This window comes from Strigops habroptila, chromosome 6 (genome assembly GCF_004027225.2).
Source record: "Strigops habroptila isolate Jane chromosome 6, bStrHab1.2.pri, whole genome shotgun sequence".
NCBI lineage: Eukaryota > Metazoa > Chordata > Aves > Psittaciformes > Psittacidae > Strigops > Strigops habroptila.
In genome coordinates, this window is record NC_044282.2 from 64,438,504 (window position 1) to 64,456,280 (window position 17,777).

The 17,777-nt window shown below is 44.0% G+C and overlaps 1 protein-coding gene across 1 annotated transcript in view; it reads left to right on the top strand.

Moving 5' to 3' along the window:
• SHLD1 (shieldin complex subunit 1) overlaps positions 1–13,417 on the top strand; it is a 40,810-nt gene extending 27,393 nt beyond the window's left edge. Inside the window, exon 3 of the mRNA XM_030490773.1 lies at positions 11,372–13,417. Coding sequence (XP_030346633.1) covers positions 11,372–11,892 — 521 coding nt within the window. The 3' untranslated portion in view covers positions 11,893–13,417. The remainder of the gene's footprint in view (positions 1–11,371) is intronic.
• The last annotated feature ends 4,360 nt before the right edge of the window (positions 13,418–17,777 follow it).

Genomic DNA, 17,777 nt, shown 5'->3' on the forward strand with positions numbered 1-17,777 from the left:
GAGTTTTATCTTTTTCCCTACCTTACTACTTGTGTGATTGTTTTTGGATTAAGGAGGTATTTGAATTATATTTTGAACATTTGGATCGCCCTAACTTGTTCTGGCTTATCTGTCCTTTTATTTGCCCTGTTTTGCAGGAATTAACTAATTTTTCTGATTACAACTATTTGTGACCACCACAAGATGCTTTCAAGCTATGCGTGGTGATGCAAGATCTTGTTCTCTCTTATGTGTGGCTTAAAAATATCTGTGTTATAGAAGCGTGGTGAACAAACATTACATGGTTGCAGTAACTGTCGCTAACCACAGTTCGTCAGTAGTCGAAGGTGTTACTAAAAAACTATTCAAGCAAGTGGTTCACACACAGCACCAGGCTCTTGCCTGATGAAGCTTGTGCAGCCTCTCAGCAGAGCCATCCTGGTCCCCTGGTGCAGAATTGCTGTGGGGTAATAATACAGGATAGGGTTACCTTTTTAAACAGGATTTGGGCTCTCGCTGACCTTCATAGTTTACCCAGAGTTGTATCCACTAGTACTTGAGGTGAAATGTTTTGTTTGGGGCAGAACTGAGAGGTTTGAGTGCACCCAGATCAGCTCATGGCTAAAAAATTTTCTTCAAAAGCAGGACTCATAGGCTGTGCAGCCAGCTAAAGGAATGCAAACAAATCTGGAGTGTCTGAAACCTTTTACTGTTTGGCCTTTGAGGGCACAGCTGAATTATAGCAGGGAAATGCCTGTATTGCCAAGCTTTTCTCATGACTGGCTGAGAGGACAAAGTGAGGAGATGAATGGAGATTGCTCTAGTTGCTTGCTCAGTGATTTTTCTCCTTTTTAGCTTTTAAAGTCATACTCCTTTATAAGGATTTTCTCCTTTCTTCCTTCTGCTCTGCCCTTCAGGTTTTATTTAGTCTGTTCAGATGCATATACAGTCCCACAGCCATGGGGAAACCGCCTTAGGAAAGTTTTGTAGGTGAGTGCAGCCCATTAAGGACCTGAGGATTCACTCCCAGTGCAATTCTTATGTGATAACCACTTCCTATTTCAGTTTTCAGGTGCTTGGTTTATTAACAACACAGCAATTCCTGCAGAAAGCTGGCTGATTAAATGGCAAAACAGTTCTGTTTAATACCTAATTTTCTATCAAGCTGGTTCTGATGGAAGAGATTTTCAGTGATTCCCAAACCAGCATGTAGATAATTAAGAAAAACCCCTTGTGGTTCTCAAGCCTCCAGCATTTGTGAATGGCCTATAAATGTGCCTATTGCTCTAGTCTAATAATCTTTCTACTCGTTACTTGATTTCAGGTATTACTGCAGCAAAACTAGATGGCTCAAATGTGTATTCAGTGTGTTTTTAAAGTGTCAAGCCAAAATGCCACAGACTAGTGATGAACAAATACCTCCAAGTTATTAAACTTTTATATCTTGCTTGCTTTTCATTGTATTCTGTTGAAATTGCATTTTCTGTATCTTGAAAATTTCCTTGATGACTGCTTGATATATCTGACTCTCTGAGTTCTTCAATATGAGGATATTTCATTTATTAGCCCATGGAAAGCTGATACATGGAGATTGGTATCTTGCTTCCATTCTTACTTTTGAGTCGTTTTTTTCATTTTTTATCAATATTTGATGCACAAGCTTTCTTTGGCAATGCAGAAAACAGCAGCCCCAAGCTGTGTGATTCCACATCCCACGCAGTGGGGCTGGGGACAGGACGGAGAGGTAGTTCTGCTCCTTCTGTCCCAAAGCACCCTGGGCTGGCTGCGTCTCTGCACAGCCTGTTCAATGTGTGCAGCCACATCAGGCATGCACGGAGACTGGGAAAATGCCTCACTCTGCCTTCAGATCTTCGCCAGAGTATCGCCAGATTTCTTTACCCTTGTACCTGCTGTTTGGCTGTGCTTTTTCAGGTTATTTCTTTGGGTTTGGTTTATTTTTCCTACTCCTTCTTCAAGTGCCAGCCTTTCTGTGCTTGTCTGACATGCAGCATATTTTCAGGAGCATGACACAGACAAGAAGCGTGGTTTTAAAATCATCTTATTGTAAGTAAATTCAGGAAACCACCTCTGCAAGTGTGCCAAAAGGTAGTTCTCTTGGTTTCTTTTTTTTCTGTTGTACAACTTGTAGTGATCTGCTGCTGAAGAATTTGTCAAGTTAAAGCTTAGATGGCATTGTCTTCAAAAGAGCTAAAATCTCTATGGCTTCTTTTAAATTTGATGAGAGCATCTGTGTATTCAGCACTTCTGAAAATCAATCCACCGTTTTGGGATCTGAACCTAAATAAAAAGTTGGTAGAAAGTTGGACAAATTCACTGTCATGGTTTAAGCCCAACCGGCAACTAAGTACCACACAGCTGCCTGCTCACTCCCCTCCACTCCTGCAGTGGGATGGGGAGGAGAATAAGAAAAAGGTAAAAGCCCACGGGTTGAGATAAGAATGGCTTAATAATTGAAATAAAATATTATAATAATAGAAAAGAAAAAAGAATAATACTTCTCTTCCCCTCAAAAAAGACCCAAACAAGTGATGCACAACAAAGGATGCTTAAAAAATGTCTTGCTTTGCAGTTTTTTCTTGGTCTAGAAACTGCCTTTCTGCATATGCTCCTTATGTCACTTGCGTCCTCAGCTGTGCATAGCTGGTTGGAAGCAGAGCTGACATGCAGGTGAATCTGTGTCTATGTTTGTGGGTGCTAAAACATTATAACGAATTGGACTTTCAAGTGCTGTAATGGCAAGGGAAGGCAGTGTACCTTGAACAGCCCCTCCCCACCCTTTTCCAAGTTCATACAATCCGTAAGTAAAGCAAATATTTTGCTAAATTTTATATAATATTTTGGTCTTCTCATTAAAGAAATACTGTCATGACAGGCTCTTCCTCTTCTGTTTTAGCTGTATGAATAGCATCATCTTGTTTTTCCAGGCAAGCTGTGATGCATGTCACTCTGCATGGAGATACAGAAGGTAGAATTTTTGTAAACTGATGTTGAAACTTGAGCTATTGATCTCTGGTGAGAGCTGTGTGCTTATTCCTATTCTTGCCAGAGGCATCAGATGAGGATTGTCAGTGTCTTGAGTACCGCAAATGTGTGACTCTGAATGAAAGACAAAAGTATTTAATAAATCACGAAAGGATATTGCTTTAGGGTTTGTTTTTTTTAATACTTGCAAGTACAGTGATATTGTCTTTTTCACTAATATCCGTAATCTAGAATTGCTTCCTGTCACTGGCAGTGGCCATTACTGAATATTTCAGACTAAGAGGCAGTTTCCCTCCCTTTATTTCATCCCCATCCTCCAAAATGGGTGTCTGCAGCATAAAATGTGCTGCCTGTTGGGCCCTATTCTTGCCTCTAGCAGATGATTTGTTAAAGCCCCGAAGAATGGGATTTATTAACTCTTCCAGATTTTTTTTTCTAGGCTTGTCTATGATCACTAATTGTCATCCAGATAGATGTTCAAGTCATCTTTTCATTTCAGCTCATAGTTCTGCATGACATCTGCAGAATGTACAGTATCTTTCCTTTGTGTGTCTTGCCAGAAACAGGAAGGATTTTTCCCTCCTCGGTCTTTTACCTTGGAACTATGAAGAATGTTGTCTTTCATTAGTCCCTGTTCGTCTCTTGAAGAGGTCTCCTTGAATGACTCAGGTTCCCAAGGGACTTTCTCAGCTCTTAGCTGAGGTGGGCATAGCAAATCCTTTTCTGAATTCCAGAGTTAACTCGCTAGTAACCTGACACGGCTGAATAAAAATTCTTTCCGTCTCAGCTAATCAGGGTTTGGGAAATTCTTATGTCAGAAAGCTAACAGTTTCTGAAGACCTAATACAGAGTCAGCTGGAAGAAAGAGAATAGGCAAGACTGGAATTCATAATTTTTAGGCAGGAAACAGATATGAAGGGAAACAATTATCATGTGCTTTAGCTGTGCAACGCACTTTGTTTAAGTGAGAAAGCTCCTTCAGGCACCATGAAACACAAATCCCGGTTTTCCTTCATAAAATTCTTTACAAATCTTAAGCAGTGAAAATCAGGCAGGCAGAATTGTTCCCCACCAGTTTTAAGCACCAGGCTTTTGCTTTTATTCTGGAACAGGATGCGCTTAAAAACAAATATGATCTGTGGCTAAATTAGAGCCTTCTGTGTATGAAAAAGCAACAGTGCAAGTTATTGATTAAAAGAAGGAAAAATCAATCTTTTTAATAAAAGACTTCTGCCTGCCCACAGGAGGAAAAGGGTCAAGCTTGACTCAAATGGTGTGAATCATCCCTGTGGGCAGGGTGATGCTGTGGTCCTGGTGAATAAGTGGACTTGACAGGAGAGGATGGTCCTTAGTGTAACCACAGAGAAGGCTTGGCTTGGGGATGCTCATGTTGGATCCTGTCCCTCAAGGCTTGGAAGCCCATTGATATGAGTTTTGCTGTAGCTAAGGAGAAGCTGGTCTAGCACATCGTTGCTGTGTCTGTGCACATGCACATGCGTGGTGCTGTTCTTGCAGTTGCTTCCCCATGCTCTCCTAATGCCTAATTAGAAACTGAGCAATTAGCTTAAGAAGCCTTGTCAGTGTTTCTTTTTGGAAATTGATATATTTAGTGTTACACAGACAAGGCAATTCTGGCTGTCAGTTCCCAAGACTGTTTATATAATAGGAAAGCAGCAGATAGTTGCAGTTTAATAAAGCCCCTTGATGCCCTCAAGGCATTATCTGCTGGATAACTTTAATTGACAGTTAATGTTTTTATTATGTATGTTCCAGAGAAATGTTACTCTTGCTAGTAGAATCTTTAACGTAGATCTTAAGAAGCTACTTTCAAATCACTATTTGAGACAAATAGGATGCTTTAGGGGTTTTTGCTGGTTACACAGTCATGGACATGAAACCACTCTAAATATACCTATTTGAGGAGTTTTTACGTTGGCTATTTCTATTTTTACAATGGTGATGAGTTCCAAGGGAGGAACTTACTTGTAAAAATAAAATCTCAGGCACCCCACTTACATCCAGTGCCCACTGCTCTGGGGCCTGGCTGAGGGTGTATTGTCAGCAGGCTCTTGGGGCATAGCTCTGAGTGCTGGTATTTATGATGCTGCCGCTGCTTGTGTCCATACCTGTTGCCCTGTACTGTAGGGCTTGGTTGCTTAGGAACAGGTTTGTGAGATGGCGTGGTGCCTATGTCTTGGCTTTCACCAAATAAGGAGTTTTAATTTGTAGGAGTTCGTAGCTGACTTGCTCTGTGGTTTATTAAATCCAGCGTGTTTAACTGGAGCGTTCTCTGAAAGATTTCATCTAGCGGAGTTTTCCAGCTGTCTTAAAAGTATGGTGCAGCAGGCATCAGATGTGAGCTCCCAGAGCTGGGCAGAGCTTAATACCAAGCGTGAGAGCTTAATACCAAGCGTGACATTTGCAAGAGTGTCTAGGGGGTTGCACTACGCCTGCTTATTGAATTTCAAAACCTCTTTGCCATTTGCCAGCCTTTTTATTTTTCTTGAATTTCAAATCCCTAAGACAGAAAGGGAAGGGTTTATGCTTCCTTCACATCTCACATGCAAATTAAAGCCCCCCCCCCAAGTTTTCACACCACAAATGTGCAGTAGGTAGAAGGAAAAAGCAGGGAGCCTGACTCAGTACTGGCCTATACCTAGTCCTCCATCACTGCCTTCCTTTTCTACTCCAATTCCCAAATTCCTCCAGCCTCTTTACTTTCTAGCTGCCTTTTGCCCACTCTCCCACGCTCACCTCCTCCAGGTCTCCCGACAGCAGCATTTGCACAGCTCCCAGCCAGCTCCTCAGCAGTCAGACACAGCAGCCTGTGCCTCTCCTGTGGGCTGGAAGGTGAAGATTATAGCTGGTTATGTCATGTGTGAAGGAGAGTCTCACAGATATTGTCTTATGAGCTATAGCCTACTGCATATTATGGCAGGAGAAAGCTGTTTTGTGTGTCATCAGGGAGACGACAAAGTAGCAAGGCTTATTATATTCTTATTTTCACTTTCAGTTCACAATTTAAATACCCACAAGGAACAAATTTGCTCTGCTTCTAACTGTCTATTTGAATGATAATGTCATTGAAAAATCCATTTTGCCTTGGCTTTAAATGCTGGAAGGTTTCCCAAACAACGATGCAAGAAGAAAACAGATGTTTTGTGCAAGGCAGAGATCTGTGCAGAGAAATTGTAAACTCTACCACAATTCTTCAATGCTGTACCACAAACACTTTAGGATCTGTCATTTACTCAAAGTGATAGTTATTTGTACAGCACTTAGCAGAATGATACTTGGGGTTTTTTTGATACTTCTTTTTATTTGGTGCTATTCCAATTGAAATGTTAGTAATGGAAATCATACAATGCAAATATATTCCAGTTCATGTAAAGGGATGTAATCGGCAGTTCACACATGGGTTTTTAACTGTTGTAATCAATGGAAATTTTGCTAATGCAAGTAAGAGCTGTCTCAAGTGCACAGCACATCTAATTGTACAGTGCATGGGCATGTACGGAGTTCTGCTGCAACACGGGACCATGTTCTTGCCTTCTCTGTGTATAGATGCATCTCCCAAATCATGTGATTTGGCACAGATTTGCTGTCAGTTGGGAGCTCTGCTCAAGCCCAAGCAGTATCATCTCTGCTTGAGCTTTTCATATGTCATATGGATGTGTCTGATGGAGAGGCAAGAAGGGATTTCCTAGGAGTGGTGAGAGGGCTGTAGCAACCCTCAGAGATGGCATCTGTGTTCATTTGTCTTACCGCTTTATAGCAACCACAAAATTAGGGACGCTTTCTTATTTGTGGATAACTGCTTTCACCCAGATATGTCCTGGCAGGTTGATGGGAAAAGAGAAATACTGCAATCTGTGAGAACTTCTGAATGATCCTTTTTTCATGGGTACCGTCAACCAAAACGACTTTGTCCTTCATTATTGCCCGTGGATGTTGAGAATGTGTTGACTTTAACAAGGCACAGTGGGGAGAAGACTCATGTGGGCAGAAAGAGCACGCTGAGGTACAGATGGCAGTGTCCAGGGCAGGTGAGGTGTCCAGGGCAAGAAATGGCTAATTCTTGTGACCAACAGAGGACAGTCTTCTGTCTGCCTCTCTGAGGAAAAGTTTGGGAGCACCAGTTAGCTGCAGTGTGCCAAGAGGCAGAATCTGTGGTCACCTGCAGATCTTGAACTTGGCATAAAAGCTTGGTGGTGCCTTGGACAATGCAGTATTTTAAGTTCTGACATGGGAGTCCATAGCTTGGTTTGTCTCCCCAGCTATAACATGTCCCCTGCTTCTGTTCTTCAGCTACTCTGAAAAAAAGCTGTATTCAGTTATGCTCAGCCCCGTCAATTCCCAGGAAGAGTAAGTAAAGTATTGGTGACTTTTGGGATAGTCTCACCCAAGGAAAGAGTTTCTCTCTCATATAGCTCTCTCCTTTCTTTGTTTTTTCCTTTCTACTGTCGTGTTGCTCAGTTCTCTGGTAATCTTTGTTCAGGGACATTTGTTCAGACAAGCTGATCCTAATGGTTCCTTCAGGCCTCCACAGCCAGCAGGATGGCTGTAGCAGGAAGCAGACACGTGTTTTCTCAGTACACCATCAGAGCTGAGTACTTAAATAATCTCTGTCACTCTGAGACACTCTGGATAAGAGTCCCATCACTGATTTTACAACATAGGGATGTGCTCTAGCATCACACGGTCTTTAAGGTTCTTTCCAACCCTAACCATTCTGTGATCCCTTAACCAACATTTGGTTGAACTTGAATAACGGCTGTTACTATACTGCAATTTGTATGTCTCCAGATGAATTTAGTTCTGTTAAAAAAAAAATTATTTGCTTTTCTTAGTCTTTTCCTCAGCCTGTGAAGTGGTGGTGGTGGTGGTTTTTCTTTCCTGAGAAAGCCAGCAGTGTAGCAGCTCTGCTATTTGAAGGATGGCTTGTTTTACACTCTTGACTGTATGTGCTTGAACACAGTTACACAGAGACTCAAACCAGTTCATGAGCTGTTAATGCAGAAGTACAAATAATAATATTGCAGAGTTGTTACATCACTGAAAGTGGCCCAAGTCCAAAGCAGGATTTGGTTATGTGCTTCAGGCGGTAGGGTTATGTGCCTGTACCAGATGGAGACTTTAAATTTTCATCAGCAGGTTTATAAACACAAAGAATATCCTTTTATCAGCCTCTAGGTCTTTTACTAATAAGCTGCAAATGCTGTACTTTAATTAGCGTGGAGTGAGGTGCAGATGAAATAAGATACATTCTTAGTGATGATTATCCATCATGTGAGAACAAAAACAAGACATGAGTAATGGCCTGTTTCATTTTTTGGGGGCTTTGTTGTTGGTGTTTTTTGTTTTCCTTTTAATGCATACTTGGTAGTATAAATGAGTGAAAATAGCTAAAAATAAATTGAGGCAGATTCTCTGGTGATGAAACTCCACTGCAGGCAAATGGAGTGTGAGTTTTCAGCCCTGCTCGTCTTTGCATTGACTTCTGTAGGTGCTGGGCCAAGCCAACACAAGGGTGTGTGACAGCTGTGTTGTGAAGTTTGCCATGGAATCATTCCCCCACCCTTTACTCAGTCTTGTCACACGAGTCATAGAGTCACAGAATGGTTTGGGTTGGAAGGGACCTTAAAGCTCATCTAGTTCCAACCCTGCAGGAACACCTTCCACTAGAGCAGGTTGCTCAAAGCCCCGTCCAACCTGGCCTTGAACACTGCCAGGGACGAGACAGCCACCCTGAATGGGTAAGGATAAATTGTTTACAAAACTACACTTTTCCTGCTGCTGAGAGCTAGCCACAGAGGTCTGGGCTTTGAAGCATCGCTGCTGTGTGCAACCAAGGAATCCCTGCTTTCCTGACGGGTGCAAGTGTGTGAAGAGGGAAAAGGGATTGATTAGTTTAATGCTGCCTTTGCTTTTAACAGTGTGTTTGCTGGCCTACGTGTCATGCTTGAGTGCTGTACGTGTGCCCCACCTGAGAAGCTCTTTCTGGACCCTGCAGGCATCCAGCTGGTGGGCTCGTGCCCCGTGGTTTATAAATCAGTCAGGAGACCTGTGCATTACAACAACACTATCAGCTCTTTAGAGGGTGTCGAGAAAGGACCTTGACTGATATCTTTTAGGGAGGAAAAGGGTTGAGTGTATTTGCAAAGTTGGCACATAGTTTGAGAAGGTATTGGGAAATGGTAAGGAAAGTTGAGGAACTATGCAACTTTGTGGGAGGTAGATTGGTTCTGGGAATTCTGCATCTAACTTTCCATGTCTTGCCTTAAGAAGGCTTTGCTGGAAAAGTATCCACTAAGAGGGCCTACTGTTGAAGTATAATATACATAAATTTTAATCAGTAGCTGAAAGAAAACTGTTCTCCCAGTAATATAATTGAGTACTTTCTGACTAATCAAACCCCAACCCCCTGAAATATATACCAGTCACTTCTTCAATGGATTGTGCTTCCACAGAGGATGGCTGCTTTATAGGTCATACTGGCATAAAGTAGAATAGTTTAAGTTGTAAAAGACCTTTAAGATCATCACATCTAACTAGAAACCTATCACTGCCAAGCCCACCACTGAACCATTTTAAATACCTCCAGGGATGGTGACTCAACTACTTCCCTGGGCAGCCTGTTCCGGTGCTTGATAACCTTTTCAGTGAAGATATTTTTCCTAATATGCAATCTAGGAGTGCGGGAGTAAGGCGGAACAGCATTGATTGCAAAGATCTCCCCTGACAGGATGAAACCACCAGGATTTTGTTCTTCCCAGATTATGTAGGGGTGAGATTTGTAGCTGGAGGCAGCTGCTGCTCTTTCACAAAATACAGCTTTGAGCTATGTGTAAGAAATAGGAAGACAACAACAGAGCACAGGGGTTTGCAATTGCTACAGGGATCTGAGCACAAGTGCCACTTGATTGAATTATCTGAGATGCATGAGCCTTCAGTTCTAACCCAACGTAGGCACCAAGGCTGAGAGATTATTGAGGCAAAATGGACCTGTTCTCTTTGATTTGCTCTAATTTGCTACTCTGATGGCATATATCGATGTTAAAAGAAGGCCACTAAGCTTTTCTTTGTGCTGCATTGGAAATGACACATTGCAAAAGGAGGAAGAGTTCTATTTTAAATTGCAGAATCGGAGATGAAGTGAAATTGAAAAGAAAGATCAAAGATAGAAAGTAGGGGGAGGAAGAAAGAGGCAATGTACAATGTGGCTGCAGAGACATCTTGATTTCATTTTAATGAGTCTCTGACCACTCAGGGAGGCGAGGGTGACTCTTTGTGTTACTGGGGGCGAAAGAACAGCCTACTGCCACCGCACTGAGATTTGCTTTGAATGTGGTCTCTTACCAAAGCGAAGGGCTGCACCCTGCTTCCTGTTTCACAGGATTAAAAAAGACCAAGCTGTTTTCTGACTCCTGCGTCCTGCTTATGTAACTTGCAGATGACGGCTGTGCAACCTCTGCCTGAGCCCTGGAAAATTCTCCTGTCGGTGACTCAGGTGCTTGGCACACAGGCTGTGGCGCAGCAGGCTTGGAGATGAGATTGCAGTTAGACGCACTCACTGGGTACCAGAGCCCAATTCAAGGTCTCTTTATGGAGGCTCTTCCTACTAGAAGCTGTGTGTGGCTTGCTTATCATCCTGGTCATGTCATTACCAAGTGTCTCTGTGCTGATGCTATATTAATTATGTGCAAGTACAAAGCATCCCCCTTGCTTGCACTGGAGCAGTAGAGAACCGCAGGCCTGACTGTTGTCCAGAGATGTGGGTCAGCAAGGAAGGAGGAGAAGTGCTAGGCAAGAATGAGTCCTCAGCCTTTACATAAGGCTGCAGTATGTGCAGAGAACATTTGGTTATAGAATCACATAAAGGTTAGGGTGGAAGGGACCTTAAAAATCATCTAGTTCCAACCCCCTGGGACTTCACGGGGAAGCACAAGGTCCCCTTTTGCAGTCCCCATTCCCAAACTCCATGCAGTCACTATAACAGTGTTGGTTTGGAGGCTCTAGATCTGGCTAAAAGCTGGAGGACAGGACAGCACATGGTGCTGCAGGAGTAAAATTGAGACTATAAAAAGGGAAGTATTAGACCCTGGAGATGAAGGGAGAAAACTGAAACAGAGGGAAGTCTGTGCCAGTGAGTAGATTCAGTCACTGCAGAAGGTCAAGGCCAGGACAACTGCGATATCCCCAGATACAGCCCATCTTGTATGAATCTGTGCAGCAAGCCCCTCTGTAGTCCAGCCAGGTTTAAAGCAGTACTTAGCTCGCTCCTGCACAGAGCCTGTTTGCCAGACTGCAGTGAGGAGGGACAAAAAAAACCATCTTGCCACAGGGATGTCCTGGTGACTAATCAGTTTCATTGATCTTGTGCTTGCAGGAGAGAGCAGTCTGTCCTCTGCAGTTCCTGCAGGCTTTGCTGCTGGAGGCCCTGAGGAAGCAAGCATGAGATGTTATCCAGAAGCAGGGTTGTGTGAGCCCACCAAACCTAATGGTGCTGCGCTCCCCTCCATGTATGAACATGATAGTGCAGAAGATACCAGAATCAGGAAATCTCTTGATGGCTTCTACAAAATGTATTGTGAAAAACGGCCAGACAGAATGGATCCCGCCTACAGGGCCGCATCACGATGTCTGTCAGAGAAGATTTCAGAGCTATCAAGCCGGGATGGAACAAAATACGCGTCGCGTTGCCTGCAAATGGCCCAAGTGGTCTTGAACAGAGATGGGTGTAAGATCTTTCCAAATCACCCCACTACTGCTTGCTTTTCAAAGCCAGCTGAAGGAGAAGTCGTGTTGGAAGACATAAAGAGAACACCTGGACTCTCTGATGATGTCCTGCAATTCCTCTTGAAACAAACACGGACAGAACAGGGCCCTGACATGTCATGCGAGAAGTGAGCAAGACACTGGGATGTTTCTGTCATTGGAGCTTTGCTCTCACTGTGAAAAAAGGTGATGTTCTTAGAAAGTAACTGTTTTCTTAGCACCATCTTGAACACACGTATTCCGTGGAGGGTTTCATCTGGAGCAGACTTTGCCACCTTGGTCTCTGCAGGGCAGCACTGCTTAAGGAGCATCTGCGGTCCCCATGTAACTGCTTAGGCTGTGTTGACTAAGTGGGATGGGCGACGGGTGATATGGTGTCTGTTGCTGGGACATCAAACATGATGATTTATTACCTACCAAGCTTTTAAATTGACCTGCACCCCTACCCCAGCTGAACAGTGGTCCAGCCCAAATTCAAGCGTTGCATAGGCAAGTATGTCCAGATGATGTTGACTATGACACACTGACTGAACAAGCTTGGAACAATATGCCTCAGAGCTAGGGAGGAAACTTAAGACTTTGTTCTGTACCTGACAGATACTGTAACTCCTGTGCCTCCACAGGGTGCCTCATAGCTCTGTGTGTTTGCTTACAGGCATACGATTCCACAGATCATGACTGCAACGCGGGTGAGCTTTTTCAGCAAGAAAAAGTGTGTGTTTTTATGAGAGAGGAAATGCAGCTTCTGAGAAGGTTATTTTTTTTAACAGGAAGGATAAAAAAAGAAAATAAAAAAGCTTTATCACCGTAGTGATGTTTCTAACACTTCAAACGCTCCAGCTGAACAGATTGAGGATTTTTTTCCTGTCTGTATGAGGTGGCTTAAGAGCAACCTGAAATAGATTCATGAGTAAGGGCTCTGCAGAGATGTCTGTAGGGAAGCTGTGGAGTTGGTGCCAGCTGCTCTGGTAGCTGCCTGCTGTAAGATTCAGAAGACCTGGGAAAAGCAGAGCTCGCATATCAGCATGCCCAAGGCTATGTGTCACTTGGTTGATTCTGTAGGGGCAACGTTGCTTTCTCCAGCTTTCTCCCTACACATTAGCCCCTGCTGATTTCTGCTACCATAGGGTCTGAGCTCAGAGCTTTCACAGAGAGAAAGCCAATGCTCGTTGCTTGAGTACACTCTTATCTTAGTTGGCACTGCACAAGACCTTGTGATCACTTTCCTGGTGCGTTGATGGATGAGGGAAAATGTTCTGTGAGATGTCTGAGCCATCCCACCAGTAGGGTTCATCTGGTGTTGGTTACAGCAAAGGTTTGCTTTTTCTAAGCTCTGTTGCTGTTTATACCCAGAACTTTCTTGCTCTGGTTTTAGTTGGCAAGATGAGCACTGACTGCAGTGGGAACTGGCCCATTGCACTGGTTGCCCAGCTTGGGTTTTAGTGATTGTCACTTGTCTATGACATTAAGAGGTAACCTTAAGGCCTAATTCCAAGCAGTTGGTTTTGGTGAGGAATTTAAAGTGCTCTCTGAGTTTGATGCATTGCTATGAATTTGGCAGGCCTAATTTCCTTTGCTTTGTGCTTACGGAATCCAGGAGTGAATCCCAAGGAAAATAGCTGCACAAGGGATGCAGGACTGGGCTCCCACTGTCAAAGCTGTGATGTGAAGGGTGCTGCTGTCACACGGGGCTGCAGTTCAGGCCCCTCTGCTCAGCATGTGGGAGCCCTTTGAAGTGGTCAACCAGGTCCAATCTCTCTCTGGACAGATTTCAGTCACTAAAGCTATGCTTTACTGTCTGCAGTTATAAATGTTCTGTTCTTGAATGAGGTATCAGGCTCTAAGAGAGACACTTGGGTTGGAGAAGATAGGTACATTGTAGTCCTTACCAGGGTTGCCAGGCCCACTGCTTTGATGTAGGTTTTGCTTTGTTTCACAGCTTGCAAATCAAAGAATCCTTCTGGAAAACTTTGGAGTTTTGTCTTCTCCAAACTTTTATTGTTAGATTTTCATTAAAATTTAGAATAAACCTAATTAGTTTATGGCAGATTTTCATATATTAGATGCTTATAGAAGCAGAGCAGAGCTCAGCTAGATAAATTAGGCTCCAAAATCCCATTGATGTTTAATGATAACAAAACAAGCTTAATGTTTAGGCAAGTCTGACAGTCTTCTCAGATATCTGGTGTTAGGAGCTGAAATAGGATAGGGTTTAGAATACCTGATCATTCCTTCTGTGAAACCCCTCCATTCCTGCAGAAACACTTAATATTAGAAAGTGTTTCATTGGAATCTTACAGTTCAATCACTTTTATTAAGTTAAACAAGACTGCAGCACAGAGAATAATACTCATCGCTCCTTTTCCCACTCACTGCTAATTAATTTTTTACAAACCTGTGCTGGAACCTGCTCTATGTATTTCCAAGTCTGCTGAAAGCCAAACCATTTATATTACTCATTTCCTTGATAAACATCTCTCCTCGATTCCTTCAAGACACAGGGAGATGAATGCATCTCTCTCCCTTGCCAGGTGTTTCAAGCAAGACTCACCAATTGCTTTGAACAGGCTGTTCTTGAAAGAAGCACAGTCCCATTTGGCATTTTATGATGCTACATAGAAGACATCATAATAATGCATATTACTTCTGGTGAGCAATAGCACAGGGGGGCTAACTTAGTCTGTTTGAATTTCTTCAGCTGATTTGTAGTTATAACTAGGATGTGTTGCTTTGAATTAACTAAGTTGGATTTTTTCCCTCCTATTTTTGTGAGTTCTTTGCTTTTTTTTGTCTGTTGCTTTTGTGACTTTTCTTAACCCAAGAGAGGGGAATCTATCCATGTTCTGGATCCACTAAAATACTCTTTCACAGACTACTTCACCTCTTTCTTGCAGTGGAGTCTTCAGAAAGATGGAAGCAGCTTTGAGGGAACAATCAGCTTAAAATGTGTAGGGATGCCAGGATCCTGTGTCAAGCCAGTCCTCAGCGGTGTAGAGTGGGACGGCTGCCTTACAAAGCTGATGCACCTCCTACCACTGTAAACACAGCCACGGGTGCCTTGTCCTCTGCTGCCAGTTGTAGAGGCACGAACTTGGCCAGAGCAGTGTCCCCTACAAACAACAGTGTCCCCTACAAACAACAGTGTCCAGCCAGTGATGGGAGACAGGAGGAGGACAGACCCCAGGAAGAATGAAAGCAGAAGGAGGGACTTGGCAAGGGGAAAACAGCCCCAGGAATGCAGGTGGGTGAGTAGGTGCATCAGGCTGAGCTTTTGGGGAGCTGCTCTCCTGGATGTTGTCCCCCACCCCAACCAGTCACCCTGTGGACAGTGGAAGGAGCAGCCCCAATGGGGAAGAGTGATCCCAGGCTCCATTCCTGCCAGTTTATACACAGCTTGACAGCGCTTCTGTCCTGTTTTCCTTTCTACCACCATCCCTCCACCAACCTCCAGTTCCTTTCTGTCTTTTGTGATGGTGCTAATGAGATCCCTGGAGGAGTTTTCCATTTAAAATGAAACAGATGTCTCTGAGCCCAAAGAGCCTGATGTCAGTCAGCAATAGAGCAATGAACCCACACACAACCACTTAAGGTGTCTCTCTTGGAGGCCTTCTATCTACTCAGTGGCTTTGTTGCTGCTTTAGTCCCTCTCCCGGGAAGACATGTGCCTTTCTGCATGTTTTCCACACACTGTTCATTGAAGGGGTGGTTTGCTGCGGGATGTTGCTTGCAGCAAACAACACTGGGCAGGCCATTAATTCCCCAGTGTGGATGTGTTCAAGGAAGCACAGAAAGCAAGAGGAGGGGATGTGCTTTAGGTGACAGCATATGGGCAAAAAATGAAGAAGAAAGCACAGTTGGGATCTCAAAGGTCAACTTCGAGGTTCCCAGCTAATGTGGTTACTCTCACCACTTGCACCAGTTTTAGCACTTGATTTTCAGCATTTCAGTTTGGAGGTAGCTCTTACCCTGCCAGCCCAGCTGCTGAGGTTCCTCATCTGTTCCCTTTCCACACTGGTCCAATCCAAGCGCGGGATTGATGTTTGTGTTTCACGCAGCCTGCTGCAGTTTCACATGGGGCTGCTGTTCCTGCCTTGCTGCCCCTGGAAGGTTGGCACAGCTGCTCTGCTCTGCAGGTGTTTCCAGCAAAGGCAATGGAAATTTGGCTTTAACCAGAGCACGAAGAGGCCCTGCTGGCCCAGCTGGCTGCAAATTATGGCCAAGATCTATGGATTTGATGCAATCTCTCTTTGCAAATAGATTTGTACTGGAACTGTCTTGCTGTCTTTGAGTCATCATGAAACTGATACATCTGGCTTCTTGGTGGTTCTGCTTAAGGTGTTGCTTGCTTGCTTTTGTGGCAGGGGTGTTGTACACGTGCTGGAGGGCACACAGAATATTGGAGCAGCCCCCAGCTACTCAAATTAATGGTGCTAGGGGTAAAAAAGGAGCTGAGATGAGGATCCAGCATCATTCCTGTAGTGGTAAATCTGTCTGCAGGTGCTGGTTTGCCAGAACCCAGAGAAAAGCATCCTGCAAGCAAAAATTATGGAGAAAGGTAATACCAACTGCTTCAGCAATAGATACAGCTGGAAAAAATAAACATGCTCTGGAGTGTGCTATCAATAATTACAGAAACAGTTCTGGCCTTTCCCTGCCAGCTCACATTGCTTGACCAACGCGGATCTGTCACAGCTACAAGGGTATTAATACTGATGGATGTAGGGAGCTATTGCTAAGGATGTACATGGAGGGAGGAGGGTCTTCAATGTAAATCAGATGTTGTTGCTCATACTTTTTCACTAGTATTTGTGCTATCCCATGCAGTTAAATATGAACTGCTGTGGAAAACCTTTTAACTGCCAATTTAAGGGAAATAACCTCCAAGAAAGAGTGAGCTGGAGAAGTCGGAAGACTGCATCTGGAGCCCTTGAGTTGCTGTACTGGGTTTGGTGATTGATAGGTCTGTGCTTTGGTCTGATACCTGGTCTGCCACTCAGATTTTTTAAAAAAGAAGAAAAAAGAAGAATCCAAACCCACACAGTTTCCACAAAGAAAGCTTGGAGCAAAATGGGAGGTTCCTGTTCTTTGGGAGAGTTCTGCTGCTACTGATGTTTGAGAGATACCTGCTGGGTTTTGACGGAAGAGAAAAGAAGCCCTAAGGGACTCCAGTCTCACCCTTGATCAGCCCTAGAGCCAGATGTGGCCTTCCCCACTCATAACAAATGTGAGATATCTGCCTGGAGCCCCTCTCTGGGGCTGTGAGGAGAAAGGGTGCACACATAGTGCTCCTCCTGAGGCCTGGAAAAAATGGAGCTGCCATCTTTTTATCTGCTTTTTGAATGAGGTTTAGAAAATATACAAGGGAATAGCTGTTCATTTGTTGTTGAGGGTTTTAAGTGATGATACAATCATAGAATCAGCTAAGTTGGAAAAGACCTTTAAGACCATCACATGCAACCGTTACCCCAGGACTGTAAGTCCACCACTAAACCATGTCACTATGGGCCTTGTCTATACTGTTTTTGAACACTTCCAGGGACGGAGACTCCACCACTGCCCTGGGCAGCCTGTTCCAATGCCTAATCACCCTCTCTGTGAAGAAATCTTTCCTAATATCCAATCTAAACCTCCCCTGGTGCAGCTTGAGGCCGTTACCTCTTGTCCTATCACTTGTTACTTGGGAAAAGAGACTGACCCCCACCTGACTGCAACCTCCTTTCAGGTAGTTGTAGAGAGTGATAAGGTCCCCCCCCGAGCCTTCTCTTCTCCAGACTAAACACCCCCAGTCTCCTCAGCTGTTCCTCATCACACTTGTGTTCTGGGCCCTTCACCAGCTCCATTGCCCTTCTCTGAACCCGCTCCAGCACCTCAATGTCTCTGTTGTAGTGAGGGGCCCAGAACTGAACACAGGATTCAAGGTGCAGCCTCACCAGTGCTGAGTACAGGAGGATGATCACTGCCCTGGTCCTGCTGCCACACTATTGCTGATACAGGCCTTGGCTGCCTGGGCACAAGCT